The sequence below is a fragment of the Zootoca vivipara genome, chromosome 8, assembly GCF_965207765.1.
Source record: "Zootoca vivipara chromosome 8, rZooViv2.hap1.1, whole genome shotgun sequence".
NCBI classification, from domain to species: Eukaryota; Metazoa; Chordata; class Lepidosauria; order Squamata; family Lacertidae; genus Zootoca; species Zootoca vivipara.
The window spans coordinates 56,845,900-56,870,524 of record NC_142591.1 but is presented as its reverse complement, the minus strand read 5'-3'; the positions used below and the strand labels follow the sequence as shown (position 1 = coordinate 56,870,524).

Sequence of the window (24,625 nt, the reverse complement as noted above, 5' to 3'; positions counted from 1 at the left end):
GAGAGATTAAACAACAACAAAAAATGAGAGAAAAAGGCGATCTAAGCGAGCACCGTTTCAGGCAGCCGACATTGGCGCTCCGCTTTTAAAATAAACACACACCCGCCCCCAAAAAGGACCAACAACGAAGGACGGAATTTCTCGACGTCCGCTCGGAACTGTTCCTCTCGCCTACTTGGAAGCGGCAGCGGCAGCGGTTCTCGGCGCATGCGCTCTCTCCTCGGGCTGGCCGGAGTGCCCACGTGACCCGGACGGGGTGTGGGGGAGGAGGCGAGGAAAGGGTGCCGGCGCTATTGCCGCCGCCGCCGCGCTGCGTCTCTCCGCCTCTGTCTCTGTCTCTCTCCCTCCCGGCCCGGGCCGGCGGCTCAGAGAGAGGGAGGGAGGGAGGCGGATCCATCATGGCGTCTATGCAGGTGAGCAGCTTGCGGCGGCCAGGCTGGGGCGGCGTGTCCTTTCGTCCCTAGGTGTAGAGGGGGGGGGAGAGAGAGGGGCGGCGGGGGAGGCAGAAAGGAGACGGCGGGCGGGCGGGTGAGGGAGAGCAGAGCGGCGGTGGCGGTTGGCGCGGTGGCGGCTCTCCTCTCGTGCCCCTGCTGCTGCTGCGCTGGTTTCTGTGGATGCGGCTCCTCCGGGGAGGAGGAAGCGGGGCGGCAGCTGTTGTCGCGTTTCCTGGGCGAGCGGCGGGAGGGACTCCGTATGAGGAACTTGGCGCCGGAGCCTGGGAGCCGGGCGAGGGGCTTGGGAGAGACCAAGGGGAAGCGCTTCCCTCAGCTCAGGCAAAAGAAGCCGGACATTAATGGGGGGGGGGTCGGGGGGCTCAGTGCGCGCGCTCCAGTTTGGGCCGGTACCAGGAACAGCAGGTGCGTGACCCCGGCTCCTCTTCCCTTAGGTGTGGTTTAGGGCTGGGGTGGCTTGGCCCGGGCTGCTGCAGCTGCTTGGGAGGCAGGAGGAGGCGCCGACGCCGGAGAGCTGAATGGGCCTTGCTCGCTTTTGCTGTGACAGGTCTAGTCGCACCTCAGGGTTTCCCTTTAAACTTCGCCCTTTTCTTCAGGGCAATTTTCAGTGCAGGGCTGATACGGGGCGGTTGTTGGGCGGGCGGGCGGGGGCGATCCATGAGGGGATGATTTAAGGAGGAGGGTCACTCAAAGTCAGGAAGTGTGGAAAGTCATTCTGACGTCCTTCTCCTTTTTTTATTGCATACGTTAGTCACTGTATGTTTTGCTTTAGGGAAGGAGCGGCGACGGTAGCGCCGTCCTCTGCCTGATGCTTTGACGTTTCTCTCTCTTTCTCTCCCGCTCCGCCCCCCCCCGCCTTCTTCTCACCTATTGTGCCTTGTCCTTCAGACTTCAAAAGAGAGAGCAAGCTTGAGGCTCCTGTTCAGATCTGTCCTTCACCCAAAAGATCCCGCAGTTCGCCCCACCACAGAGCTGCTCTGTGGGATTACTGATGTAATGGTGCATGAGAAGCAGTTTAGAAAAGATGCTAGGCTAAGAAATCAACAAATCAGCACCATTTATTTACATCATCATTACCTCGTGTGGTGGGTACTGGGTTACAGCCCTTTGTAGACAAAGTTATACAGTGGTACCTTGGTTTAAGAACAGCTTAGTTTATGAACAACTTGGATTAAGAACTTGGCAAACCTCCCGGAAGTAGGTGTTTTGGTTTGTGAACTTTGCCTTGGAATAAGAACATATTTCACTTCTTGTTGAGTGTGTTCCATTTGTAAATTGAGTCCCCCGCTGCTATGGGAAAGCACTCCTTGGTTTAAGAACGCTTTGGTTTAAGAACGGACTTCAGGAACGGATTAAATTTGTAATCCAAGGTACCACTGTACTCGGAGTAGACCCATTGAAATCAGTCATGTCCTATTGTCTTCAATGGCTCTACAACCCATAGAGGTGGGCTTACAAGCTTGACCAGCTTAGACATCATCCTATGAAATAAGGCTGCCTATAAAAAAAACGCATACTAAAATACTAATTTCTTTTAGTGTTCCACTGGGCTTTGTGTTGCTTTTGGATGAAAGCTGAAATAAGCAGTGCATCCAGTGTTGTGCCTTTTTTTAAAAAACAAAGAAATGAGGATTTATATACTGCTTAATCATCAAAACCTCTGAGCAGTCTACATAAAGTATAAAACATAGGATAATATGTTTGTGATTTTAGTTTAGAATTGATGTTAAAATATTAGAAGTACAGTAACTAGTTACTTTAATATCAAATAACAAAGGATGTTTTAAAATTATGTGAAGCAAGACTAAACAAAACATGCAGAACAGGCATCTAATGTTACAAACAGATAGATAGACAAAAATCTAAACCTTATTTGTATTCAGTTTAAATCATACCAGATTGGAGATTAAATTTGCCGATTTCCCCCTGAATAACTTGACTTGTAAAACTACATTGGAACAGTAGGAGAATAGTTCTTTTAAATGCATAAACTATGAAAGTGACTCATAGAACATGAAGGCTTTTTTGGGTTCACAGAACTTTAATGTTTTTGTGGGTTCTTCCCCCTCCATCTCTACCACTCACCTTCTTTTATATTTTCCTTAGCTTTTACACTGCAGAATGAGAACTTGCAAGTTTCTTAGTTCTGTGATGGTTAAAGTGCACTACTTTTAGTCACAATAGAAATTGTGTTGTACAGTATTTGTTCTAATTTCTTGGTAACTTTCTAGCATTGTGAAATTGAGCTTTTGTTTTTTATTGTGGATACTGTGCTGTCAGGGGTATTGATTAAACTTTTGGATAATATGCTAGGGATGCCTTATTTCCCTAGGCAATTTGATCAGAGAATCAAGTGAAGGTATTTAACATCATTTCCAGCTTTCATGTCTCTTGAACACTCCAAATGCTTTGTAATATGTATTCCATTCAGTCTTAAGAAATAATTCATCTGATGACATATTTAATTTAAATATGTAATTCAGTAGAACTTTCTAAACTTTTCATGTTGGTGACACGCTTTTAGACATGCATCATTTCGCAACACACCAATTCAGTTTTACTAGCAAACTAACTAACTCCTTTCCAACCCTAAGGACTGTGGGGAACATTTGTGCGGCACACCTACACACTGCAGCCGACACACTACCGTGTTATGACACACAGTTTGGAAAGCTCTGGCCTAGAGAGCTAAACCTTTGTTTATTCTTTTGTGTTGCATGCAGGTCTCCTACTAAGCAAATAAAAAACAGTAATGTTTGAATATTTTAAAACCAGCAGTTTAACTTGTGTGCGCTTCATAATCTATTTTACCACTTCTAGTAACTGAAGGTGGTGTCTTAGCAGGAAGTAAGCTAATCTTAGTGCAGTGGATGCATGATGGTACATTGATACATACGCCCATTCAGCCATTAAGTTTGCTAGATGGCCTAGGGCAGGGGTAGGCAACCTCAGGCCCCTGGGTTGGATGTGGCCCAATCGCCTTCTCAATCCGGCCCACGGACAGTTTGGGGATCAGCATGTTTTTACATGAGTAGAATGTGTCCTTTTCTTTAAAATGCATCTCTGAGTTATTTGTGGGACATAGAAATTCGTTCCCCCCCCCCCGCAAAATATAGTCCAGCCCACCACATGGTCTGAGCAACAGTGGACTGGCCCACAGCTGAAAAAGGTTGCTGACCCCTGGCCTAGGGTGAATAATTCTCACTTAATTTTAACTGTGCCATTAAAAAAAATCTGGTGTGTGTGTGTGTGGTTCAGATCCAGAGGTGGGTTGCATGGCCACGTCTAGCGCTGCTGCTGCTGGTTTCTTTATGAGGAACATGATGATTGGCAGCTGCTGCTGTTGTGTCTTGAGCTTGTCAAACATTTCCTTGAGAGCATCTGTAATCCCATGGATGATCTTGAGCAGGCATCCCCAAACTTCGGCCCTCCAGATGTTTTGGACTACAATTCCCATCTTCTCCGACCACTGGTCCTGTTAGCTAGGGATCATGGGAGTTGTAGGCCAAAACATCTGGAGGGCCGCAGTTTGGGGATGCCTGATATTGAGGCTGTGTTCCATGGAAGGGTCAAACTCTGCAGTCGGATCATTTCTGTGCTTTATCACTTAGAAGAGTTGATTGCTGGCTCATGCTTGCCGTCCTCATCATCACATTCTGAACTTGATCTGACCAGTTCCTCTAGCTCAGGCATCCCCAAAGAGATAGCTGAACTCTACAAATAAGTGTTTGGGAATAAATGGGTAATTTTTCTATTCCAAGGATCAGTCAGGACCATGACAGAACCACCAGGCATGTCAGTAGGAAAATCCAAAAGGACTTCAGGAATCCATTTGGCTTTATAAGCTTTCAGTGGTAGCCTATGTAATGGGTACTCAATCCCTGCAGGTACCAAAAGCAGCCCAAATCTGACCAGGTAATTATCTGTCTGTAGCAATGAAACTAGTGAGTCAAGCATATGCTGGGCTGAATATCATTTGAAGCTTAGGGTTGTTGTGGGGGACAAGAAGTCCTGAGCTGTTTTTATCAAGGTGGCATTGGCATGAATATATGTCTCAGTTCAGAAATTGAGACTAGAAGATGGTAAAGTGGGCTGCAAACAGGCAGAAACTATTATTCTTTGAGAAGTCAACACTACGTGCACACATTTATATTTAGTATATTCAGTGGATTGTTGGGCTGAGTGAAACCTTGATGAACCATGACAACGTTGATTGCTGTTCATGCTGATCCTGTACCTAGGAACTCAGTAAGCAAATTGCAAGAGGATAACCTCACCACCACCATCCAACCAACCTATCTCTGTAATAATCAGCATCTTCATCCAGGATTAAATCCTGATGGCAGCAGTGTTACCTGACGCCTAGCTTTCAGGAGAAGCACTTGCAAGCTTGAAGAATTGCAGTCATGTATATCAGGAAATGTAGGGTTAGAACAGGCATCCCTAAACTGCGGCCCTCCAGATGTTTTGACCTACAACTCCCATGATCCCTAGCTAACAGGACCAGTGGTCGGGGAAGATGGGAATTGTAGCCCAAAACATCTGGAGGGCCGAAGTTTGGGGATGCCTGGGTTAGAGAAAGGATTTGAAAGTGATAGAGCATGCAATGCCTTGTCTTCCCTTCACCTGACCTTTCCAATTCCCACTGTCATATCTACATCTGTCTAGGACTCAGCAAAGGGTAACACCAGCAGCTCCAGCATTCCCCCTGCCTTTCCAAATACAGTACATATTTAATGGGCATGCCTTCCAGGCCCAAAGGCAACCTGCTTTGGTGCTGTCCCCTTCTGGGTCACCATCACTGGTGCCCTGCAGTAGGACTGGTTTTAAAAAACCTTCCTCATAGGGCTGCTACAAATGTAGGCACAACTGGTGCTGATAGTAATGTCCTCACTGTGGAACTCCAGAATAAAATATACAAAAATGAAAGCAATATAACCTCAGCAGGCAAAACTTCCAGAAAAATCGATGAAAAAGGCATAAAAGTAACCATCCCATCAAGGATAGTATCTAGCCAAATATACATTCCTCCCCACTACCAACTGCTTGCTTAGATTGTATACAGTCATACCTCGGTTTAAGTATGCCTCGGTTTGAGTATTTTTAGTTTAAGTACTCCATGGACCTGTCTGGAACGGATTAATCCACTTTCCATTACTTTCAATTGGAAAGTTCGCTTCAGGTTAAGTACGCTTCAATTTAAGTACTCTACGGACCGTCTGGAACAGATTAATCCACTTTCCAGTACTTTCAATTGGAAAGTTCGCTTCAGGTTAAGTACAGACTTCCAGAACCAATTGTGTTTGTAAACCGAGGTAACACTGTACTTAGGCATCTGAGGCAGTCTTAGTCTTAGAACTAGCAAGACTGAAATGTGTCAGGGTAGCCAACATAGCACACCCCATATGTTGTTGGAGTACAACTCACATCAGCCCCTGCTAGTATGGCTGGTAGTCATGGAAGATGGGAAATGTAACCCAATAATTTTTAATCTGAGGCTACTTTAAATTGGTCTGCTCTCATTCACTCTGAGCAACTTAACCAGAAAAAGAAGAGTTGATACTAAATGGAAGGTTTTTCCTGCAGGAAAGGGTAGCTTTCCATTGTCTTTTTCAAAGAAATACTTGGGCATTTGTTGTGAAATCGATAAGGACTCACCCTTTATTAAAAACTATAAAGCACATTTAAAACAGTTCTAAACTATGCTGCCACTTCAAAGTGTGCTTTAAAAGCTTCCACATAGTTCATCCTCACGTTGCATGTTAGAGCACATGATCTAAATATATGCTAAATGTTTAGTGTTAAATATTTGATAAAACTGTGATTGTATTCCAGTGGCAAAATCTCTTTCCTCTACAAGGACACAGTGCCTTTGAGAAGAGATCTCTATAAGGTTTGCTGGAATCTCTTTTCTCCCCACACCCACCTCAGCAGGGAATAGGAAGTCTGTGTGCATATCACATATCTCCATTCAACTTTGACTGGGCTCGCAAGCACCCTGGTGGTGGTGGGATATGGTGGGCATGTGCAGACCTTCCATTCTCCATAGTGATACCTGTGTGCATGTGCTGTGTGGTAAAAATAGAAATCTGAGCTCTATAGGGATCTGTCCCCCTATGGATGCTGTGTCTTTACATGAGAACAAATCATGCCTTGCTTTGCATTTGAAAGTAAAGCAAATTTATTAATAAAGTGTGTTGAATGTAGTAGATGTGAGGTAGGGCAGAGATAGTTCACCATGTGAAATTAAGGGTTGATATGTACCAGAGTAACCTTAATTTGTACCTTTCAGTTTTCCTGTTTTCGTATTTCAGGGCTTCCATAATTGTTTCTAATTTGTTACGGTATAATCATTTTTATTGCATTTGACTTTTACAGAAACTTGTAGTAATCCACTCATTTTGCTTCTAATTTCCTTTAAAGATTCTCTTTTTTCTAATAACTTAATAATTTGGATGTAAAAAGGGTGGGGTTGAATTCTTTCCCCTTCCTTGAGTAAACAAATTAGTCATTTGTTACTTCTGTAGCTCCTGAGTAGGTCTGTGATACAGTATCTAATAAGAGAATGCATTGGGGAACAACTGAAGCCTGGGCATTTTTTAAAAAATACCTATAAGAAAAGGACAAAACTTGTCTTTGAAGCTTGTGTGTAGCTTGTGACTGCTGCTAGTGTTGCTATTGTACTCTAGAAACAGAAATATCAATGTAAATTTATGAAAAACTTCCTCTTGCGCTTATGTTTGGGGATTTCTTTTACAATGTAGCAACCTGCCAATGTTCACTTCATTGTCATAAAATTTACAGTTCCTTTCCATATTAAAAGCCTGCACCTGAAATGAACAGAAGGACTGTGTGTTCTTCAGTTGCAAGTTAGTGACTAACACCACAATCCGAACCCTGGTTTAAGCTGCACAGCCCTGATTCCACTTACCTAGTAGTAAGCCCTATTGAATTAAATAGGACAAACGTTTGAGTTGACATGGTTAGAGTTAGCACATGGTTTACAATTGCAGTATAATTTACAAGGTATTATGTACATTTTAATGCACTTTTCATGCTGGAGTCCCAGGGTAGAGTACAACAGTTAATTAAAACAGAAAAAGTACAAAATTTCAATTAAACAATAATTAAAATAGCAACAACACAATAAAATATCTTGGCATTTTAAACATCGCTATGCAGAACTCTTCATTGCTATCTAACCATGCTGTGTTGGTGGTTTCGACTTCAATTCCCCCCACCCCACTTCCTAGTTTGAGAAGGATCCAGGGCAGCATCTATTAATAGTATTTCCCTTTTCTTGCTGTTTTAGGCTTCGTGCACTTTAAAGCAAAGCCAGAATGCCAATATTTATGCAAGTCGTTTTTAAAATGCACACATACACAAACACAAACTTTGGACCCCACTGTTCTTACCTTCTATATTTCTTCTGCTGCATTTGCTTCATCTGTGATATAGCCTCATACTCCATGTTTGGACTGGTTACAACCCCACAACCCCTGTAATATTGTGTATACTGTGGTATCTGCTAGGCTCAAGCATTGAAACAAATTATTATCATCGAAAGAACACTGTAGATCACCTGGATGCTTTGTTTTTCAACTGTTGGGTGTAGATAGCACTCAGGTGTGAACCTGCAGCATATTTGGTTTATGAAATTGTAAATATGTTGTTTGATGGCAACTTCACATCAATAGCCTGATCCTACATTATTATTATTATTATTGAGTAAGTCTGTCTTCAGTGGTTTACTCCTCTGCTTAAAGAGTATGTGAATCAAGCCTGAACGATAATCTTTTTTAAACCAATAGACCAATAGATTGACATAATAGATGGACCAATAGAGGGAACCAATAGATGGACATAATTGTTCAAGTATAAGTCATATTAGGAACAGATCGAGGAAAGTCTGCCTTGCATAATCTCTAAACTCAATAAAATCTTGAGATAAATTTTAAAATAAAATCTCTAGCCCTCATTGTAGCAAAGAAATTCTGAAGATACTGAAATTCAAAAAGGAGACTCTCCAGATGTAGGCCACAATAGTTTAATAGTTTAGGCACACTCAGGGCATTCAAAATTCTCAGTGAACAGCACCTCCCTGTGCCATAAAGCAGAAAGTCCCTCCATTTCTTATGTTGTTTCTCCATACGGTATGGGTAACTGCTGTTGGTGAAATACAAGTCCCAAGTTCCACTGGCGATGCAGAGGTTGTGTTCCATTTCTCTGGATCTTGACTAATTGGCTACATTTTTTTTCCAAAAAAAAGAAGCTGCTTGTCACTCTGAATAATACTGCTATACACCAATGTATGGAATTAATAGTACCAAAGGAAAATAAGTTTTTACACTTCTCAGGAATTGTTTCCAGAAATGTCACACAGAATGAAAAGTTTAGACTGGTGGCTTAGCATTGACACATGTCAGTCTTTTATTATATGAATATTTTTATACATTTTTTGACATGTATCATGTAAGCCTGTTTGGCAATACTGTTTGTTGGTCAGCAGTAATATGTACTATACAGTTACAACCGAAAGGAATATATTCTTTATGAAATATTTAAAAAGCTCCTCCTCTCTTTTTTTTAGAAGAGGCTACAGAAAGAACTGTTGGCTTTACAGAATGACCCACCACCAGGAATGACTTTGAATGAAAAGAGTGTCCAAAATTCAATTACACAGTCAGTGTGTTTACATTTTCATAATTTCTGTTCTAGCTGAAACTGAAAATGGGCAGGATGTTGTGTTTTCCTAGCAATATACTGTTTAAAAAATGTGAAACGTACAATATCTGACCTACGTATATACATTAATTATTTTTGCAAGCATGTTATAGTATATTTATACATAGTTAGTTACCTATATTTGCAAGTATGGTATAGTGTAAATATGGGGTTGTATCCAGTGCTACACAGGGTTACGCTTGTGCAATGGGACTTGCATTTCCTCTCCTCAGGCCATGTGCCCCCAAAGTCTGCTTTGAAGGGTCTCCTAACCCCTCTGAAACAGATTTTGACAAAAGGGAGCAAACAGGAGAGAAAGAAGTTCATTGTGTACAGAGGTCTCAGGTGCCTGCTGAGCTGTAGCATTGGCTGTACCTATAGTAAGTATGGGATTTACGCAATCAGCAGCTGGAGCTGTTCTGTTACTCTCAAAATAGTTGGGTGGCAGTAAAGTTACAGATTTTTTTTTTAAAAAAAATTGTTATATTTATACCCTGCCTTTCTATAAAAAATGCCCAAGATGGCACTTTTAAATGAATACATTAAGAATGTTCTGTTTTTTATCTAGTTTGGGGCTGTTCATTCTAAAAGGAGTCACAAAACTCCACAGTTGGAATGCAGACTGATTTTAAAGGGTTTCTTTCGTCTACCTTTTCATGTGAGGTACTGAAATAATTATAAAGTGAAAGGGCAAAAAACCTATGGACAATTGTTCTGTATTCTATAAAAATTTGTGTTCATGTTTGTTGACTTATTTGAAGGGAGCTGTGGTCAGTTATCAGTATAGCATCAAGGTGTCCAATATTCAGAACTGTACACATAGTTTACACAACTGAATTAGGAACTGCTTTCAGCAATGCACGGGTGACTGGGTAGTGCTGTCAGCTTCAAGTGATTTTGGTACAAAGATTGCTCACTTGGAGACATGATTTAAAAGGGCATCACTTTTTATAGAAAAGAATGGTATGTGGTTCTGGTAGTTTTGTGAATATTGAGAAACCTTCAGCCTTTTTTCCGTGAAATAACAAGTTCACATTTTGGGGTTGGCATCACAAAAGATTGCTTGTTATTGCCTTCAATTTTCAATAAAGTTAAATCTTCATTGCTCTTGATTAATTATGAATGTATTCATAATTTTTGTCAAAGTACATCAAGACAGTAATTTAAAATTTATATTCACAATTTAAACAAAAGCAGCTCTTGCTAGAATTGCAATTTACCTGTTCACCCCTCCTGCTTTGAAATAGCTAATATTATTTGTTATTAGAAATTTGAATGGGTTATAGTCCAAATTTGATACCAGGCACAGTTCTGCTGGCAGGAGGTGGTAGACTGAATGTACAATTCAGAGACTTCCTTTAAACATGGCCAAGGATTAGCTCATGCAGTGGGACTTTTAAAGATGTTTTTCTGTAAGCATTAGACCTTCATCAACATTGAAAGTTGCTTTTTGCCACTATGAGATTTAAAAAAGCGCTCTTTTCAGTGTAGGAAATAGCTGCTTGCAAACTAAAACTCAAAACCTCCACTAGATATATTGAGTTACTAATTTTTGTCTCTGTGTTGTGTAATTTTATTTCCAAAGATGGATTGTAGACATGGAAGGTGCTCCTGGAACATTATATGAAGGGGAGAAATTTCAGCTGCTATTTAAATTCAGTAGTCGGTATCCATTTGACTCTCCTCAGGTAACTTACACTATCATTTAGTTTCAATTTTAAACCACTTGTGTAGCAAAAGTTGATTATACATTGATTACAACTCATTGGGCGAAAGTCATTGCCACTCTAGCAGATATTGTGGAGTTTCCCTTTTTTCCTCCTCCCCTGCTCTGGAGGGTTCCTCAATCCTATGGAGCAGATTTTGGCACCACATGGGAGGCTGAAGTGGGGAAGGGAAAGGCCTCTGTGCATAAGTGGGATGCTACAATTGGATATCACACATTGTGTTATCTCTTCAGAGAGCAATAAGAATAGGGTTTTTTTCTGGCAGTAAGTGCTGTTTTGTTTTTATTTATAATTTTCATTTATATATATTACAACAATTATTCAATCATAATTTTAACATTTCAAACTCCAACTCCCTACCCCCTCTTTCTGTGGTTCTTTACATTTCTTTTCATCTTCCTGCATACTCCAAATTATCTCAACATATCTATTCCCATATATATCCCATATGTATTTTGAAACTGTGGGTTTTTACATTAATCCTGCCAATGTGTTAATCTGTTTACAGTTCGATTGTAAATACTCAACAAACCATTTCCATTCCTTTCCGGATTTTTTTTTTATAAAAAAATGTTATCTTGATTTCTTATTCTCCCGGTAGGTTTCGCCATTTCTCCGTAGTCCATTAACTTCTGTATCCATTATTCTTTTGTCAAGACCTCTTCTTCCTTCCATTTTTGGGCACATAACATTCTTGCAGCTGTGGCTGCATACATAAATCAATTTATATACTGTTTAGATAATTCTGATCCCATAATTTCCAAAAAAAGCTTTGGTTTTTTAATTTTTAAAAAATGTTATCTTAAACATCTTTTTCAGTTAATTACACAACATCTCCCAGTAAGCTTTAACCTTATTACAAGGTACCATCCACATATGAAAAAAGGTACCAACTTTCTTTTTACATTTTCAACACATATTCAATTTCGATTTATACATTTTTGCCAATCTACTAGGTGTTAGGTATTATCTATATAGCATTTTTGTATAGTTTTCTATTGAACTATAACATGCTGTAAATTTTATATCCACATTCCATAAACGTTCCCATATATCCATTTCTACATTATGACTAATATTTGTTGCCTAATGTATCATTGAAGATTTCACTTGTTCATTCTTTGTCTCCCGAGCAATAAGAATAGTTTAGCCATAAATTGAGCACCTAATTACCCACCATGGAAAATAATATTGACATTTTGAGTGGCATTCCTGGTTCCATCAATTGACTGTGAACCTCATCTCTATGCCTCATTCTTAGCATTCAGAGGAGATTTGCCTTCGTGCTTGTGAGTTTAAAATGGCTTGCTAAACAGGTGCAAACTGGATTAAAGTTTATATATAACATGGCTAGCTGTTTTTCACTGAAACCTAAAAATGCTGCACATATTATGTGACTTACCAGTATTTATATTAGAATAAAGTTATAAACTCAAACAAAAAAGCAGCCAGTCCTTGGTGGGGCCCCCAAGCCAGCTTAGCCCTCTGAGAACCAGGGCAAGTACACCCAGCTGCCCAACCCTCTGCATGGCCCTGGTTAGGGACTTTCCTTTTGCGGACTGCTTTTCAATGAGGTCTGCCTGGCATGTTCGTTGACATCTTTTTGGTGATAGGCAAATATACTGCAGTAACTTTTTTTTCTTAGACCATGATGACGTTATTCACTATTAGTGTGCTGCCAAAGTTTTCTGCTTTTGTTATTGAGGGTGAGGAGAAGTTTTGTGTATTTTTAATGAATTGCATGTGTTTTTATGTGAATGTGTTGATGTTATAATGTATTTTTACTTTTGCTCATGTATTTAAATATGATGTAAATTGATTGGACACCTTATTGTGTAGCAAGTGGCCAACCATTTTGATAATTAAACAATATCCTTATCTTGGGCAAAAGAAAAGAAATAGCAAAATCTGTGTTGTGTGCATGGAATAAAAGAAGATCTGAAATCATACCTTAGGAATTATTGTATATTGATCCTGTAAGGATAAAACTGGAAGCAAATTACGGTAGAAACACTCAGTTAATAAGATTTTTTTTAAAAAAAATGGCATAACTTTCTTGTGTGACAACATAATTAGAAAACAAAACAATGGACAATGTTCTTTTCTTCAGTTTCTCCTTTTAACTGGTCTTGGACAGAATGTTTTGATTGAAAAGCAGAATACTGCTATGGCCATATTTAAAAATCTGGAGATGATAATATAAATCATTAAGAATTACTGCTTAAAATGGAGAGAAGATTTCAATAAGAATGTATTGAACAATGTTTGTAGTTAAATATGGGAAGAGCTGTAGTACTAGTAGAATACATTCTTTTTATGCAAAAGGTACCAGGTTCAGTCTAAGGTAGGGAAAGAGTACTGTCTGAAATCCTATAAAGTCAGTGTAGGCAGTGCTGAGTTGGATGGACCACTGGCCTGAACTATGTTCCAGTTAAAATATTAACATAAAAATAGCTTAACTGAAAATAATTATAAATGTGCATGTTGGCACCATAGTAACTATGATATTATTAGACCACGTACTAGCAATATTAGGGTATGTGGAACAGCTGGGTTTGAGGCAGCAGCTTGACCCAATTTATTATTAGGAGAGAAAAGAAGAAGAGAAATCCCATTTATTACATAGTGGATGACCAAGTGATAGACTTTAAAACTTACATATTACAAGATAGAGAAAGCAGGATGCAATTGATGTTTTTTTTCCAAAACTGGAAAAGGAATAATGAGTATGGCTTATTTAGTTTGGTTGAAATTATGTCTTTTCATAAGGCATATATTTTAGTCCAATGACCAATGACTAAAACATGGAAGTTATATGAACTGTAATCAAATTAATTAAATCATAGTTGATGTTATATATATATATAGAGAGAGAGAGAGAGAGAGAGATAAATATATATATATACAGTGTCAATAAAATGCTAATATATTAATTCTTTATTTTATTTTTAGGTCATGTTTACTGGTGAAAATATTCCCATTCATCCTCATGTTTATAGCAATGGTCATATCTGTTTATCTATTCTAACAGAAGACTGGTCTCCAGCTCTTTCAGTGCAATCAGTTTGTCTTAGCATTATTAGCATGCTTTCCAGCTGCAAAGAAAAGGTAAGTCTTTAGAAATAGCCTTGTGATACTACGAAAACCTCCCATTCTAAAACTGAGGTTTTATTGATACTTTTTCCCCTTTCTAAGCGTGATGGAATAGTTTAGTAGTTCTAAGTTAAGTGATATGCTAGAACTGAAGGTCAAATGAGTCAATATTTACTGGGGGGGGGAAATATTTCTGTTGAGTAACTGTTACTGCAAGGATAAGGTTTTGTGTAGAAGAAAGGCAGTTGCTTTCCTAATGCAGTAAATAATAATAATAATAATAATAATAATAATAATAATAATAATAATAAATTTATTATTTATACCCTGCCCATCTGGCTGGGTTTCCCCAGCCACTCTGGGCGGCTTCCAATAGAATAAAATAATTGATTAAAGATTTAAAGCCTCCCTAAACAGGGCTGCCTTCAGATGTCTTCTAAAAATCTGGTAGCTGTTTTTCTCTTTGACATCTGATGGAAGGGCGTTCCACAGGGCCCTCTGCCTGGTTCCCTGCAACTTGGCTTCTCGCAACAAGGGAAGTGCCAGAAGGCCCTCGGTACTGGACCTCAGCGTCCGGGCAGAACGATGGGGTGGAGACGCTCCTTCAGGTATACTGGACCGAGGCCATTTAGGGCTTTAAAGGTCAGCACCAACAGTTTGAATTGTGCTCGGAAATGTACTGGGAGCCAATGTAGATCTCTCAGGACCGGTGTTATGTGGTGTCGGTGGTCGCTCCCAGTCACCAGTCTAGCTGCCGCATTCTGGATTAGTGGTAGTTTCCGGGTCACCTTCAAAGGTAGCCCCACGTAGAGCGCATTGCAGTAGTCCAAGCGGGAGATAACTAGAGCATGCACCACTCTGGCGAGACAGTCTGCAGGCAGGTAGGGTCTCAGCCTGCGTACCAGATGGAGCTGATAGGCAGCTGCTCTGGACACAAAATTGACCTGCACCTCCATGGACAGCTGTGAGTCCAAAATGACTCCCAGGCTGCCCACCTGGTCCTTCAAGGGCACAGTTACCCCATTTAGGACCAGGGAGTCCTCCACACCTGCCCACCTCCTGTCCCCCACAAACAGTACTTCTGTCTTGTCAGGATTCAACCTCAGGATTCAACCATTAAATAACAAACATTAGGACTGAATAGTGTATATACCAATTTCAGTTCCTGAATTAGTTCATGTAACAAAAAGGAGTGTCAGAATATAGCAGAATGCACTTGGTCTGCTCTCCAGTGCATTTACTTGGGGTTAAAAGACCCATTTAACTCAGGAAGATTTACTTCTGAGTAGATGTGCATAGATTATTGCACTGTAAGGTATGCAAACATTTTATTGAATAATAATTTGGCATCTATTCAGACAAATGCTAGAATGCTAACCTATGTTAGTTTATTTCAGCAAACATAAATTATAGCACCTTGGAAGTTTATTATTTATTATAAAATTTATTATGCGCAGTCAAAGACAAGAGCCTACATGATTATCATGCATCTCAAGTTCACTTTTATTCCACTGAATCTTTATTGCATAGTTAAATAACCCTTTCTTCTTCAAAACCATTAAGTTTGCAGCGCTATGAGAGAGTATTTTGACTTTTCAAGCTGGCAAGAGTTGGAGAAAAAGAAAGCTCCTAAATGTCAAGTTTGCTTATCATTGATATTAATGCCTTTTTTGCATGTATGTATAATATTATACTGTATATCAGAAATATACTGATTTGATGGGTCTTTATTGCAGAGACGACCACCTGATAATTCATTTTATGTAAGAACATGTAACAAGAATCCAAAGAAAACAAAATGGTGGTATCATGGTATGTACTGACCTTGAAGAAATAAGCAATGCCTCTAAGAGCATTTGAAGTTCTTGGGAATAACAGTGGTTAGATTTGCCTTACTGAACACAATACTGTATGTGAAGAAGAGTGATTGCTTAATGGCAGAGCACATGCATGCTATGCTGAAAGCCCAGGTTCAATCCTTTGCTGCACTAGTAACAGGTTTAGTTAGAAAAAACCTACCATATGCCTGAGATTGTGGAAAGCTGCTGTCAGTGAGTGGACACAGTACTATCATATTTGGTACTAGTGGAATTCAGCCCGTTTAAAAACGGGCGCTAGAACGCTGCTGTCATGCAACGCCGGCATGGGACGGAGCTTCGGAGGTCTCCGAAGCCCCATCTCATGCGGGAGGTGCGCAGCGAGGCGGCGGGGGAGAGAAGCACTTCTCCCGCCCCCCCCGCCGCGCACCTGCCGCATGAGACGGGGCTTCAGAGACCTTCTCCGAAACTCCGTCCCATGCCGGCGCTGCATGCCGAGGCGGCAGGGGGGAGGAGCGCTTCTCCCCCCCCCGCCGCCTCGCCGGGCACCTCCCGCATGAGACGGGGCTTCGGAGAAGGTCTCCGAAGCCCCGTCCCATGTCGGCGCTGCGTGGTGAGGCGGCGGGGGGGAGAAGCGCTTCTCCTCCCCCCCCCCGCCACCTCGCCGCGCACGCCAAGCCAGTCCCCGAGCCGAAGTGCGGCGCGGCGGGTGCTTTTCGCTGTTTGCCTCCCCCTTCGCTCCGGGAAGGCAAACGGCGAAAAGCCCCCGCCGCACCGCACTTCGGCTCGGGGACTGGCTTGGCGGCGGCGGGAAAAAGGGGAGGAATTCCTCCACTTCTTCCCGCCGCCGCCAAGCCAAAGCCAACTTCCCTTGGCGCCCACTGCCGCTTCGGCTTCCTCGGGGAAGCAAGCAGGCGGGCTGTCTGCCTGCTTGTGTTCGCCGAGGAAGCGCCGTCCCATGCCGGCGGTGCGCGGCAAGGCTGCCGGGGGGGAGCGCTTCTTTCCCCCGCCGCCTCCAGCATGAGACTGGGCTTCGGAGCGGCGGTTGGCGGAGCGGCGGTTGGCTGTTGTCTCTCCGTCCAATCCCTGTGTCCCTGGGGCCCATGCGCAGTACCCCAGGGACACACGGGACAACTGGACGCAGGGACAACTTGGACATTATTATATAGGATAAGGCAGCACTTTGTATCCTGGGTGGTCTTCAATTGAGTTTTACTCAGAGTAGATATATTATAATTAATAGTCCTAACTTAGTCATGTTCATTCATTCCAATGGGTCTGCTCTGAGTAAAACTTAATTGAAGGCCACCCATGTAACCTACCGTATGTAAAAATAAGCCTCTGATATCCACAGAGATTGAATTGGATCTGGACTTGCAGTTAACTGGTGGAATTCTGCTTTTACCAGAGGAAGCAAGGAGGCTATTTCTACTAATTTCTGCTCTCTCCTGAAAATCTGGCGTTGGAATAACATGAGAGATTGTATGGCTACACTGCAGCAAGAAGGGGAATTGGCAATAATTAGTTCCTCCCCACCTTCCACCAGCAGGGAGCTTCTGCTGGATCTCTGTCCCTTCTGCAAAGTGCAACAGGCCTTCTGTCTGTGGAATGGCCAGTTTGGATCCAACTCAACAAGTCCATAACACTAGAACCCTCACAGCCCCCAGCCAAGTTGTGAAACATACAAAGATTCTATTTTATTTTAGGTGTATGTAAGGAGCTGCTGGTCATGATATATATGAGTACCAGTTACATTGGACTGTATCCAACTGCATGAGGACTTCCACTTATGCAATTCCCTTTCCTCTCCCCATCTGCTTCTTCAAAATATCCTTCCCCACCGTCCAAGCCAGGAGGGTAATGAGAGAAAAGCATTCAGAGCATCTTATCAGGGATAATATCTGCTGTGGCTGGACTTGGATGGGAAAGATCAAGAGCAGAACCTAGTGGAATTCTTAACCTTTTTTCCTTGAAAATATAGGTCCCATGGCAATGATAGAGAGATGAACTGTTGTTTGAGGAAAAGCAATCCTAAAATCTGCACTGGCTCATAGTTCTTTGCATATCAGCCTTAATTTATTTAAACAGAACAAAGCAATACATTGGTTCAGATTATGTGGTCTGTTTTTCCAGAATCTGTAGTTTTTCATAATTTTCCAGGGTTCTTTATTGAACAAGCAAATCAATATACTGTATGTTGATCTTGTTACCATATGTGCTGGTAGGTGATATTTTGGCCTTAAATAACTTTGTAGATTTTGAACATCAATATATGTTTAGTACATAATTTTGTTTTTGTTTTGCTTTAAAGATGACACTTGTTGATGCCACCATTTTGTGATACTCCTAACAGAAGATAGTCCTACTGAGAAAATGAGCACTTTGATCATTCAGTCTTTGAACTTTTAACCTCTGACTGGAAGTGACAAATAGGCAATGAAGACTACTTCCCTTGACTGCATTTTTACTGGTGTGCATTCTGGGCGCATGTTGATCGCTGGTTCAGTCCATGCTACTGACGTGCTTTTCTTAGTCATAAAGTATTAATGCAGGTGTTAGAAAATGTCAGAATTCAATCTTTAAAATTTTTGGGAGAATTCCAGGTCTTCATGTATTGTGCAATAATAAGAATTTCTTGACGGTTTTTGGTGTACCCATTGCCGGCAAAAGATTGTATCAGGAAACCTATACCCCTGCCACAAGAAAAGTTAGATGCATGATAGGGCCTACAAAATGTTTGTAAGTATATTGGGATTATAAAGTAACTTATCTTTACTTTGAAAGCCACCTAATTGTTTAGATTTGGATTCTGTGCACTGTGATCATAAAACTAGCAGCGTGAGTTGAAACATTCTTAGCTAAAGAACTAGTAAGATCATTGCATATTTACTGAACTCTCAATGTTTTCACAATGAATTTTCCCCCCAAGTTATATCAGCAGAGAGGTACGTACTTTGTTAAAATGGATACCTTTTGTGTGTGTATTATATTTCTGAAACAAAGGTATGGATAAAATAGAGTAGGGGTGATTTAATCAAGGCAAACTTTGTTCTGAAAATGGGAACAGACGGCAGTGACAAAACTGAATTGCTGCAGTCCATGATTGGGCTTGTTAATATGTACACTAGAGCTGTTTTCCAAGTAGATTGCACACTGTTATTTCATACTAGCCTTCAGCATGAGCCCTGTTGCCTACACAATATTTCATGTATTTATATGTTTGAATTTTTTTGTTTGAGTTCACTGTTTCTTTTGTTGTGTTGTATGTCATATTTGAATGTTACAAAACAATATTTTCACTGAAAAGCTGTCAGAAGATATTTTCTTGTAAATTATTTCTTTACCTTGTAAACATTTATCTTGTCTTCTAATCCTGTACTATAAAGGAAGAAATACATTTTGGACAGAGACGAAATGTTTTGACAAAAAAAGTGTGGATCTTTTTCTTTAAGTTTAGACAAAAGTATATTTTTCTTACCTTGTCCCATACAGCCATAGCAATTTTTCCAGGTTTTCTCCTTCAAAGATCTGCCTACAACTAGATTTACCTTTTATATAGAAAAACAATTGTTAAACAATAGTAAATTGTTCTTCACCTCTGTGTAATTTTATGATACTGCATCTAGGCTGTCTTTTTAGGAAGCACTGATGTGTCTTTTATAAACTTACTACCTTTACACATATGCAAACTTTCTATTTCAAAGCTCTTTTTAATGTTGCCTTATTGCACTAAAAAGAAAATCAAACCTAGTAGTCAATAAATGAATGTCTGAATTGAGTACAACTCTTACTTGATTTTTAAAGTAAGAACCAGGTCAGCTTAGCTTAAAAGAACCTACTAGGATTGGCTGAAGATATTCTAGCGTTTTTTTTACTGCTGTCTTGTAACTTACAAATTTTATAGATATGTACATACTACTGTATCTAAAACAAAAATATAACAATATTTAAAACGAATATAATCATTAAACTCAGGGGTGGGTACAAGTCAAATGGAAGAAAATAAGTGTTCTGTATTGGCACTGAATTACAAACTATCAATTTGGTAGGGCTGTTTTAAACAAGAAATTGTTATGTTTTCTATTTTGAGGGAAACTTTATTGGCTTCTTAATCAAAAGTGAATAGATGATGTGGGTATAAACTTGTATGTAGATGTTCATAGTCCTTTAAAAAATAAGAAGTACCACTCTTCAATTTCTGTTCAAGCCAAAAAAAAAAAAAAACTGAGGGATTGGAAGGTGTATATCTCTTTATAATTTTCTCCTATCCTATATTTTTACTTGTAAATTAATTTATAACAATACATTAAGAGATGTATACATACTGATAGTATGCATGAGCAGTAATAACTGAATATTTAATCAGCATCTTCATATTTGCATAATTCATCTAAGGAATGGTGGGAAACTGTATTTTTTTCTTCCATAAAGCAGATTTACATAATTAATCATGTCAATCTGTTCTCTTAATCCACAGTGAAGGAACACCTTCATAGATCTGAAACTTTAGATTACATTGTCCATCTGAAAGACTAATGTACAGTAATTGTTCCCACACTATGGATTATGTTACAGTATAATTGTTTAAAAGGATGTTAATGTCCATTCTTAAAAACAATCCATGCTTTAGTGTTGCACATATTTTATTTATCTATATAAATATCACGGTATGGATTAAATACAAATTACTATAAAAAATTAAGTATCTGGGTGTTTTTACGCTACTGCTGTGTTCAAAGAACTTGATTGTTATCTAAAAATACTATCAATCTTGATTTCAATCAGGAATAAGCAATCACAAACATAAGACTTCATATTAAAAATGAAGTTGTTCTTGCTTTTGTAATGGATGAAATTACTTGCTTCAGCAATGAAAATTGTTTTATAAGAATTGACCTGCAGGATCAGACCAAAGGCTCATGTAATCCAGCATCCCATCTCCTGCATTAGTCAACCAGATGCTCCTAGGAAGCCAGCAAGCATAACTCACTTCCAGTGTTGCACCCCAAACATCTTTCATTTGGTGACTTACTGTCTTCAAACCTGGAGGTAGCATATTCCATTATGACTAGTAGCAATTGACAGTCTATCCTCCACTAACTTGTCTAAACATTTTAGCTGCTGGTCATCTCCACATATTATGGCAGCAAATTCCATGAATTAATATGCACTGTGTATGTTCTGCTAATCCATCCCATTGGATAACCTTGGGCATTATGGAAGTGGGAGAAAAAAAGCTTATCTCTACCCATTTTATCTCCACACATATTTAATTCTAAAGAGTGGCTGGGGCAACCCATCATATGGGTGGGGTATTATTATTATTATTCTCCCTGCTAATCCACCCCCCCCCCGAAACTTAAATGCCACAGACACTTGAACTTTCTATTTTGGGAAAGGTGCTCCAGCCTCTGATCATTTTGGCTGCCCTTTTCCCAGCTTTCTGTTGCTCTTTTTGAAATCAGCTGACCAAAACTGTTCACACTACTGTATTCTAAATGTGGTTGAACCATAGATTTTATATAATACGTAATGCTGAATTTTAATTTTTTCATATCCCTTTCCTGATATTTCTTGGCATGGAATTTGCATTTTTAACAGCTGCTGCACACTAAGCAAATAGGTGAAGTTAGGAGCTCTTGACCCAATGTGCACTCGTATTGAATTGCATTTGCTATGTTATGCCCATTCTCCCATTTTAGAGAAGTCCTTTTAGAGCTCTTTACAATCCGTTTTCATTTTACCCCGTGAAATAATTTGATGTGATCAGAAAGCTTGGCCATCTCACTATTCATCCCTATCTCGAGAGGACTTATTTAAAAACCGTTTGTGTCAATACAAATCCTCTTGGGACGTCACTTATAACCTTTCATTGTGAAAATTGTCTGTTCCTCTCTGCTTCCTGCTCTATACCAGCACAGCAGGTGCCAGTCCATACAAGGACTAGCTTTCTTATTCCGTCACTGCTAAGTTTACTTAGAAATTCTACTAGATCACTGCTAACTTCACATAGGAATTCTACCCTATTCACATGCTTTTTGGGATTCATAAGAAATCTATGATGTTGGTAAGGCATGTCTTTCCTTTACAGAAGCCATCCTTCTTATTCTGCAGCAAGACTTGTACTTATATATGTTTACTAATTTTAGCTTTAATAATTGTTGTTGTACCTGGAACAGACATCAAAATAACTATTCAGTTATTTCCTGGATCTCTTCCTGTATGATATGCAGACTCGGAGATTTGCTAATCATTAACTTGTCGGTAACTCCTTCAGCTTCTCTTGGCACCCTTGACTCCGTCCTTCAGATTCACCCACTCCTCGGGAAAAGAAACCTGTCCATATATAGTATCCACCTTTCCACTTCTGCAGTGAAGATGCAAATACTTTATTCAGTTTTTCTGCATTACTTCTCAACATATTCCCCCACCCCACCCCTTCCCCTCTAAGATCAAAACAACTCCCTGGCCAATTTCCAGATTCTGGTTGATTTAAATGAGTTGTTTTCTTTCTTAATGTTTTTGAACAATATGCTCCTGAGATTCCCTTTCCCCACTTGCTGGTCAACTTGTATGTATTTTGCCAAAATCTGTGCACCCTACCCTGGCTTTGCCATACATTATCACTCCTTCCAATTAAGTTTTTCTTTTATAGCATCCTTGACTGACTCTGCTTGTTAACTATACTGGCATCTTCTTGGACTTCATGCCTCTCATACAACCTGCGGTGTACCTTTTATCTGAACTTTGGTTCTTGCAGTTTTAAAAAGCCTCCAAGCCCTTTCAATGAAGTTAATCCGCTTGAATCTTCCTTTCAACTTCTTTTTAAGTAAATCAACTCATACATTTTTTAAAGAAGTGTCTCTTCAAGTTAAAGAGAACTTGGAACAGTTTAAAATTCAAGAGAAATAGAATCACACTTTGCATCTGAGGGCCAGCATGCGTGCAGACTCTGTTATTGAGAATAATGTGCAAGAAGTAACAAATACCTTTTGAATTGTGTGTGTTCCTTAAAACTGCAGGAGGACACACATCTTTTGTGGGGGTTAAAAAGCATGAGGTGGTAAGCAAATGATTTCACTTTAATTGGTGGTCTTGTCTAGTGCTGGCTTCATTAATGCACTGGATGCCCTGTGGGTATACTTGCAGAGAAGCAGCAGTCAAGCAGTAGAACTGTAAAATTGCTTGCCTGTTCTGGGCAATCATAAAACAGTTCAAAATTCATGCCATGAAAACATTGTTCTTCAAAACCTTTAGGAATGTTTTTGAATGTAAAACTGGAGAAAGCAAGAGATAATTAGACTATTGTCAATGATGTTTCACTAAGTGCAATCCCATTCATGCATACTCAGAATGGTGTCCCATCGAGTTCAACAGAATTTACCCCTAAGTAACTATATGTAGAATTGCAGTGTAATCTTAACCATGTCTACTCAGAAGCAAGTCTTACTGATTTCAATGGGGCTTGCTCTCAGTGGGGCTAGGTTTGCAGTGTAAATTGTCCAGTTGCACTGAAAAATCCTTTCTTTAGAAGGTCAACTCAGTTGTGATATTTTCTGCAAGTAGAACAATTGAACTAATTTATAGAGATGTTTCTTTATGTATAAAATTATCTGTGTTTGAAACATTCCTATTCCTCAATAAAGTACTTTTTCAAACAGAGCACCAATTCTGTCTAGGTGCCAATTACAAGAACGACAACTTCAATACTAAGAACTCTCATTTTGTTCAGGAATCAGGATATAATTCATGTCAACAAAAGCCCATAAATTGCCTACATCTGTGCAGGTATGCAGATATCTATGCAACCATTTGCTGTACTAAAAAGATGTTCCTTGTGAGAGTCCATATGTATTATTTTCCTAGGACCTGTTCTCTTTATTGAAGGAGATACACAGCAAAGGCAACAAGCTGGATTATAACCTTTCATATTCATACATTGTTTTTAGGCTTTTAGTGATAATGTATGCTACAAATCTGCATATGTTTACTGAGAATGGCAGGTCCTAATGCCTGCAATGCTATCAGGCTTCTCTCTGTCCACTCAATGCTTCTCAGCTGTGTGGTTCAGCAAGTAAGTCTGGAAGACCAGGAATTATAGCAGTGACAGAAAAACAAGGGAGGTGTTTTTTTCAGGGGGGGGGGGAGTCACAGAATTGAAATTACAGTGTTGCTATCCGAAAGTATGGCTGGGCAAGAGTACTGAAGCAAGTTAGATATAGAATTAAAGCTCTTTATTTTATAAACAGAATGCTATCAAATATGACAAACCTACAATGAATTGAAAAATGAGGAGGAAGGCACGCCCACTGAAATCAATGTAGTCATGAATAATTTTAAGTCCGTTGATTTCAATGAGTCTGCTCTGCAAATTAATTAGGTATCACCCTAATATATTTATTTTAGAAGTGCTCTTAATAAATGTATGGATTTGTTTGTTAAAATTACATAGACTCGGTTAATTCTGCAAGTGTTATATTTTGGCACACATTCATCAGAAGTCATTAGTAGAGCCTCGTGTACAGGTCCAATACTGGACATAGCACTGCACATCTCTGTATGAGTCACATTGCTGAGCAGACATTTGCAAAATGGTGAGAATATGGTACTTGCACAACAGCATTTCATTTACCTGTAGCGAGCACATGGTATTTCAAATACAACTGTTAGGATCAATACATCCCCCCAAAACCCTATTGACTACCCATTCCATTGCTTGACAGTTTGCTACCTTCAGGCACAAGTGGCTGGCAGAAACTTTTCTTTGTTGAAGACTTACTTTGGCAAAGTTTGGGTTTTGATGGAGGAGAGA

The 24,625-nt window shown here is 39.9% G+C and overlaps 1 protein-coding gene and 1 long non-coding RNA gene across 3 annotated transcripts; one reads left to right on the top strand and one right to left on the bottom strand.

Annotated features, from left to right (window-relative positions):
- Nucleotides 1-260: 260 nt before the first annotated feature.
- UBE2W (ubiquitin conjugating enzyme E2 W) lies at nt 261-23,475 on the top strand. 2 transcript variants are annotated; one of them, XM_035125954.3, is made up of 6 exons: nt 261-413; nt 9,043-9,134; nt 10,762-10,864; nt 13,856-14,011; nt 15,733-15,808; nt 18,125-23,475. In XM_035125954.3, the coding sequence occupies exons 1-6, from the start codon at nt 399-401 to the stop codon at nt 18,136-18,138; spliced, it is 456 nt and encodes a 151-aa protein (XP_034981845.1). In that variant the 5' UTR covers nt 261-398; the 3' UTR covers nt 18,139-23,475. The 2 variants fall into 2 exon arrangements, with proteins under 2 accessions (XP_034981845.1, XP_060133732.2); XM_060277749.2 differs by lacking the exon at nt 261-413 and adding an exon at nt 498-857.
- Nucleotides 19,254-24,080, bottom strand: LOC148684859 (uncharacterized). The gene is made up of 2 exons (XR_015951517.1): nt 21,984-24,080; nt 19,254-19,361 (listed from the first exon to the last, which is right to left on the bottom strand). It is a non-coding gene; the product is annotated as an uncharacterized LOC148684859 (long non-coding RNA).
- Between the last annotated feature and the right edge of the window lie 545 nt (nt 24,081-24,625).

What these genes read in the sequence shown, in the direction of transcription:
- UBE2W (XM_035125954.3), top strand. An exon ending in GTCCAAAATTCAATTACACA is followed by an intron (nt 9,135 to 10,761) that starts GTCAGTGTGTTT and finishes TTATTTCCAAAG; the next exon opens with ATGGATTGTAGACATGGAAG. An exon ending in TTTCCAGCTGCAAAGAAAAG is followed by an intron (nt 14,012 to 15,732) that starts GTAAGTCTTTAG and finishes TCTTTATTGCAG; the next exon opens with AGACGACCACCTGATAATTC.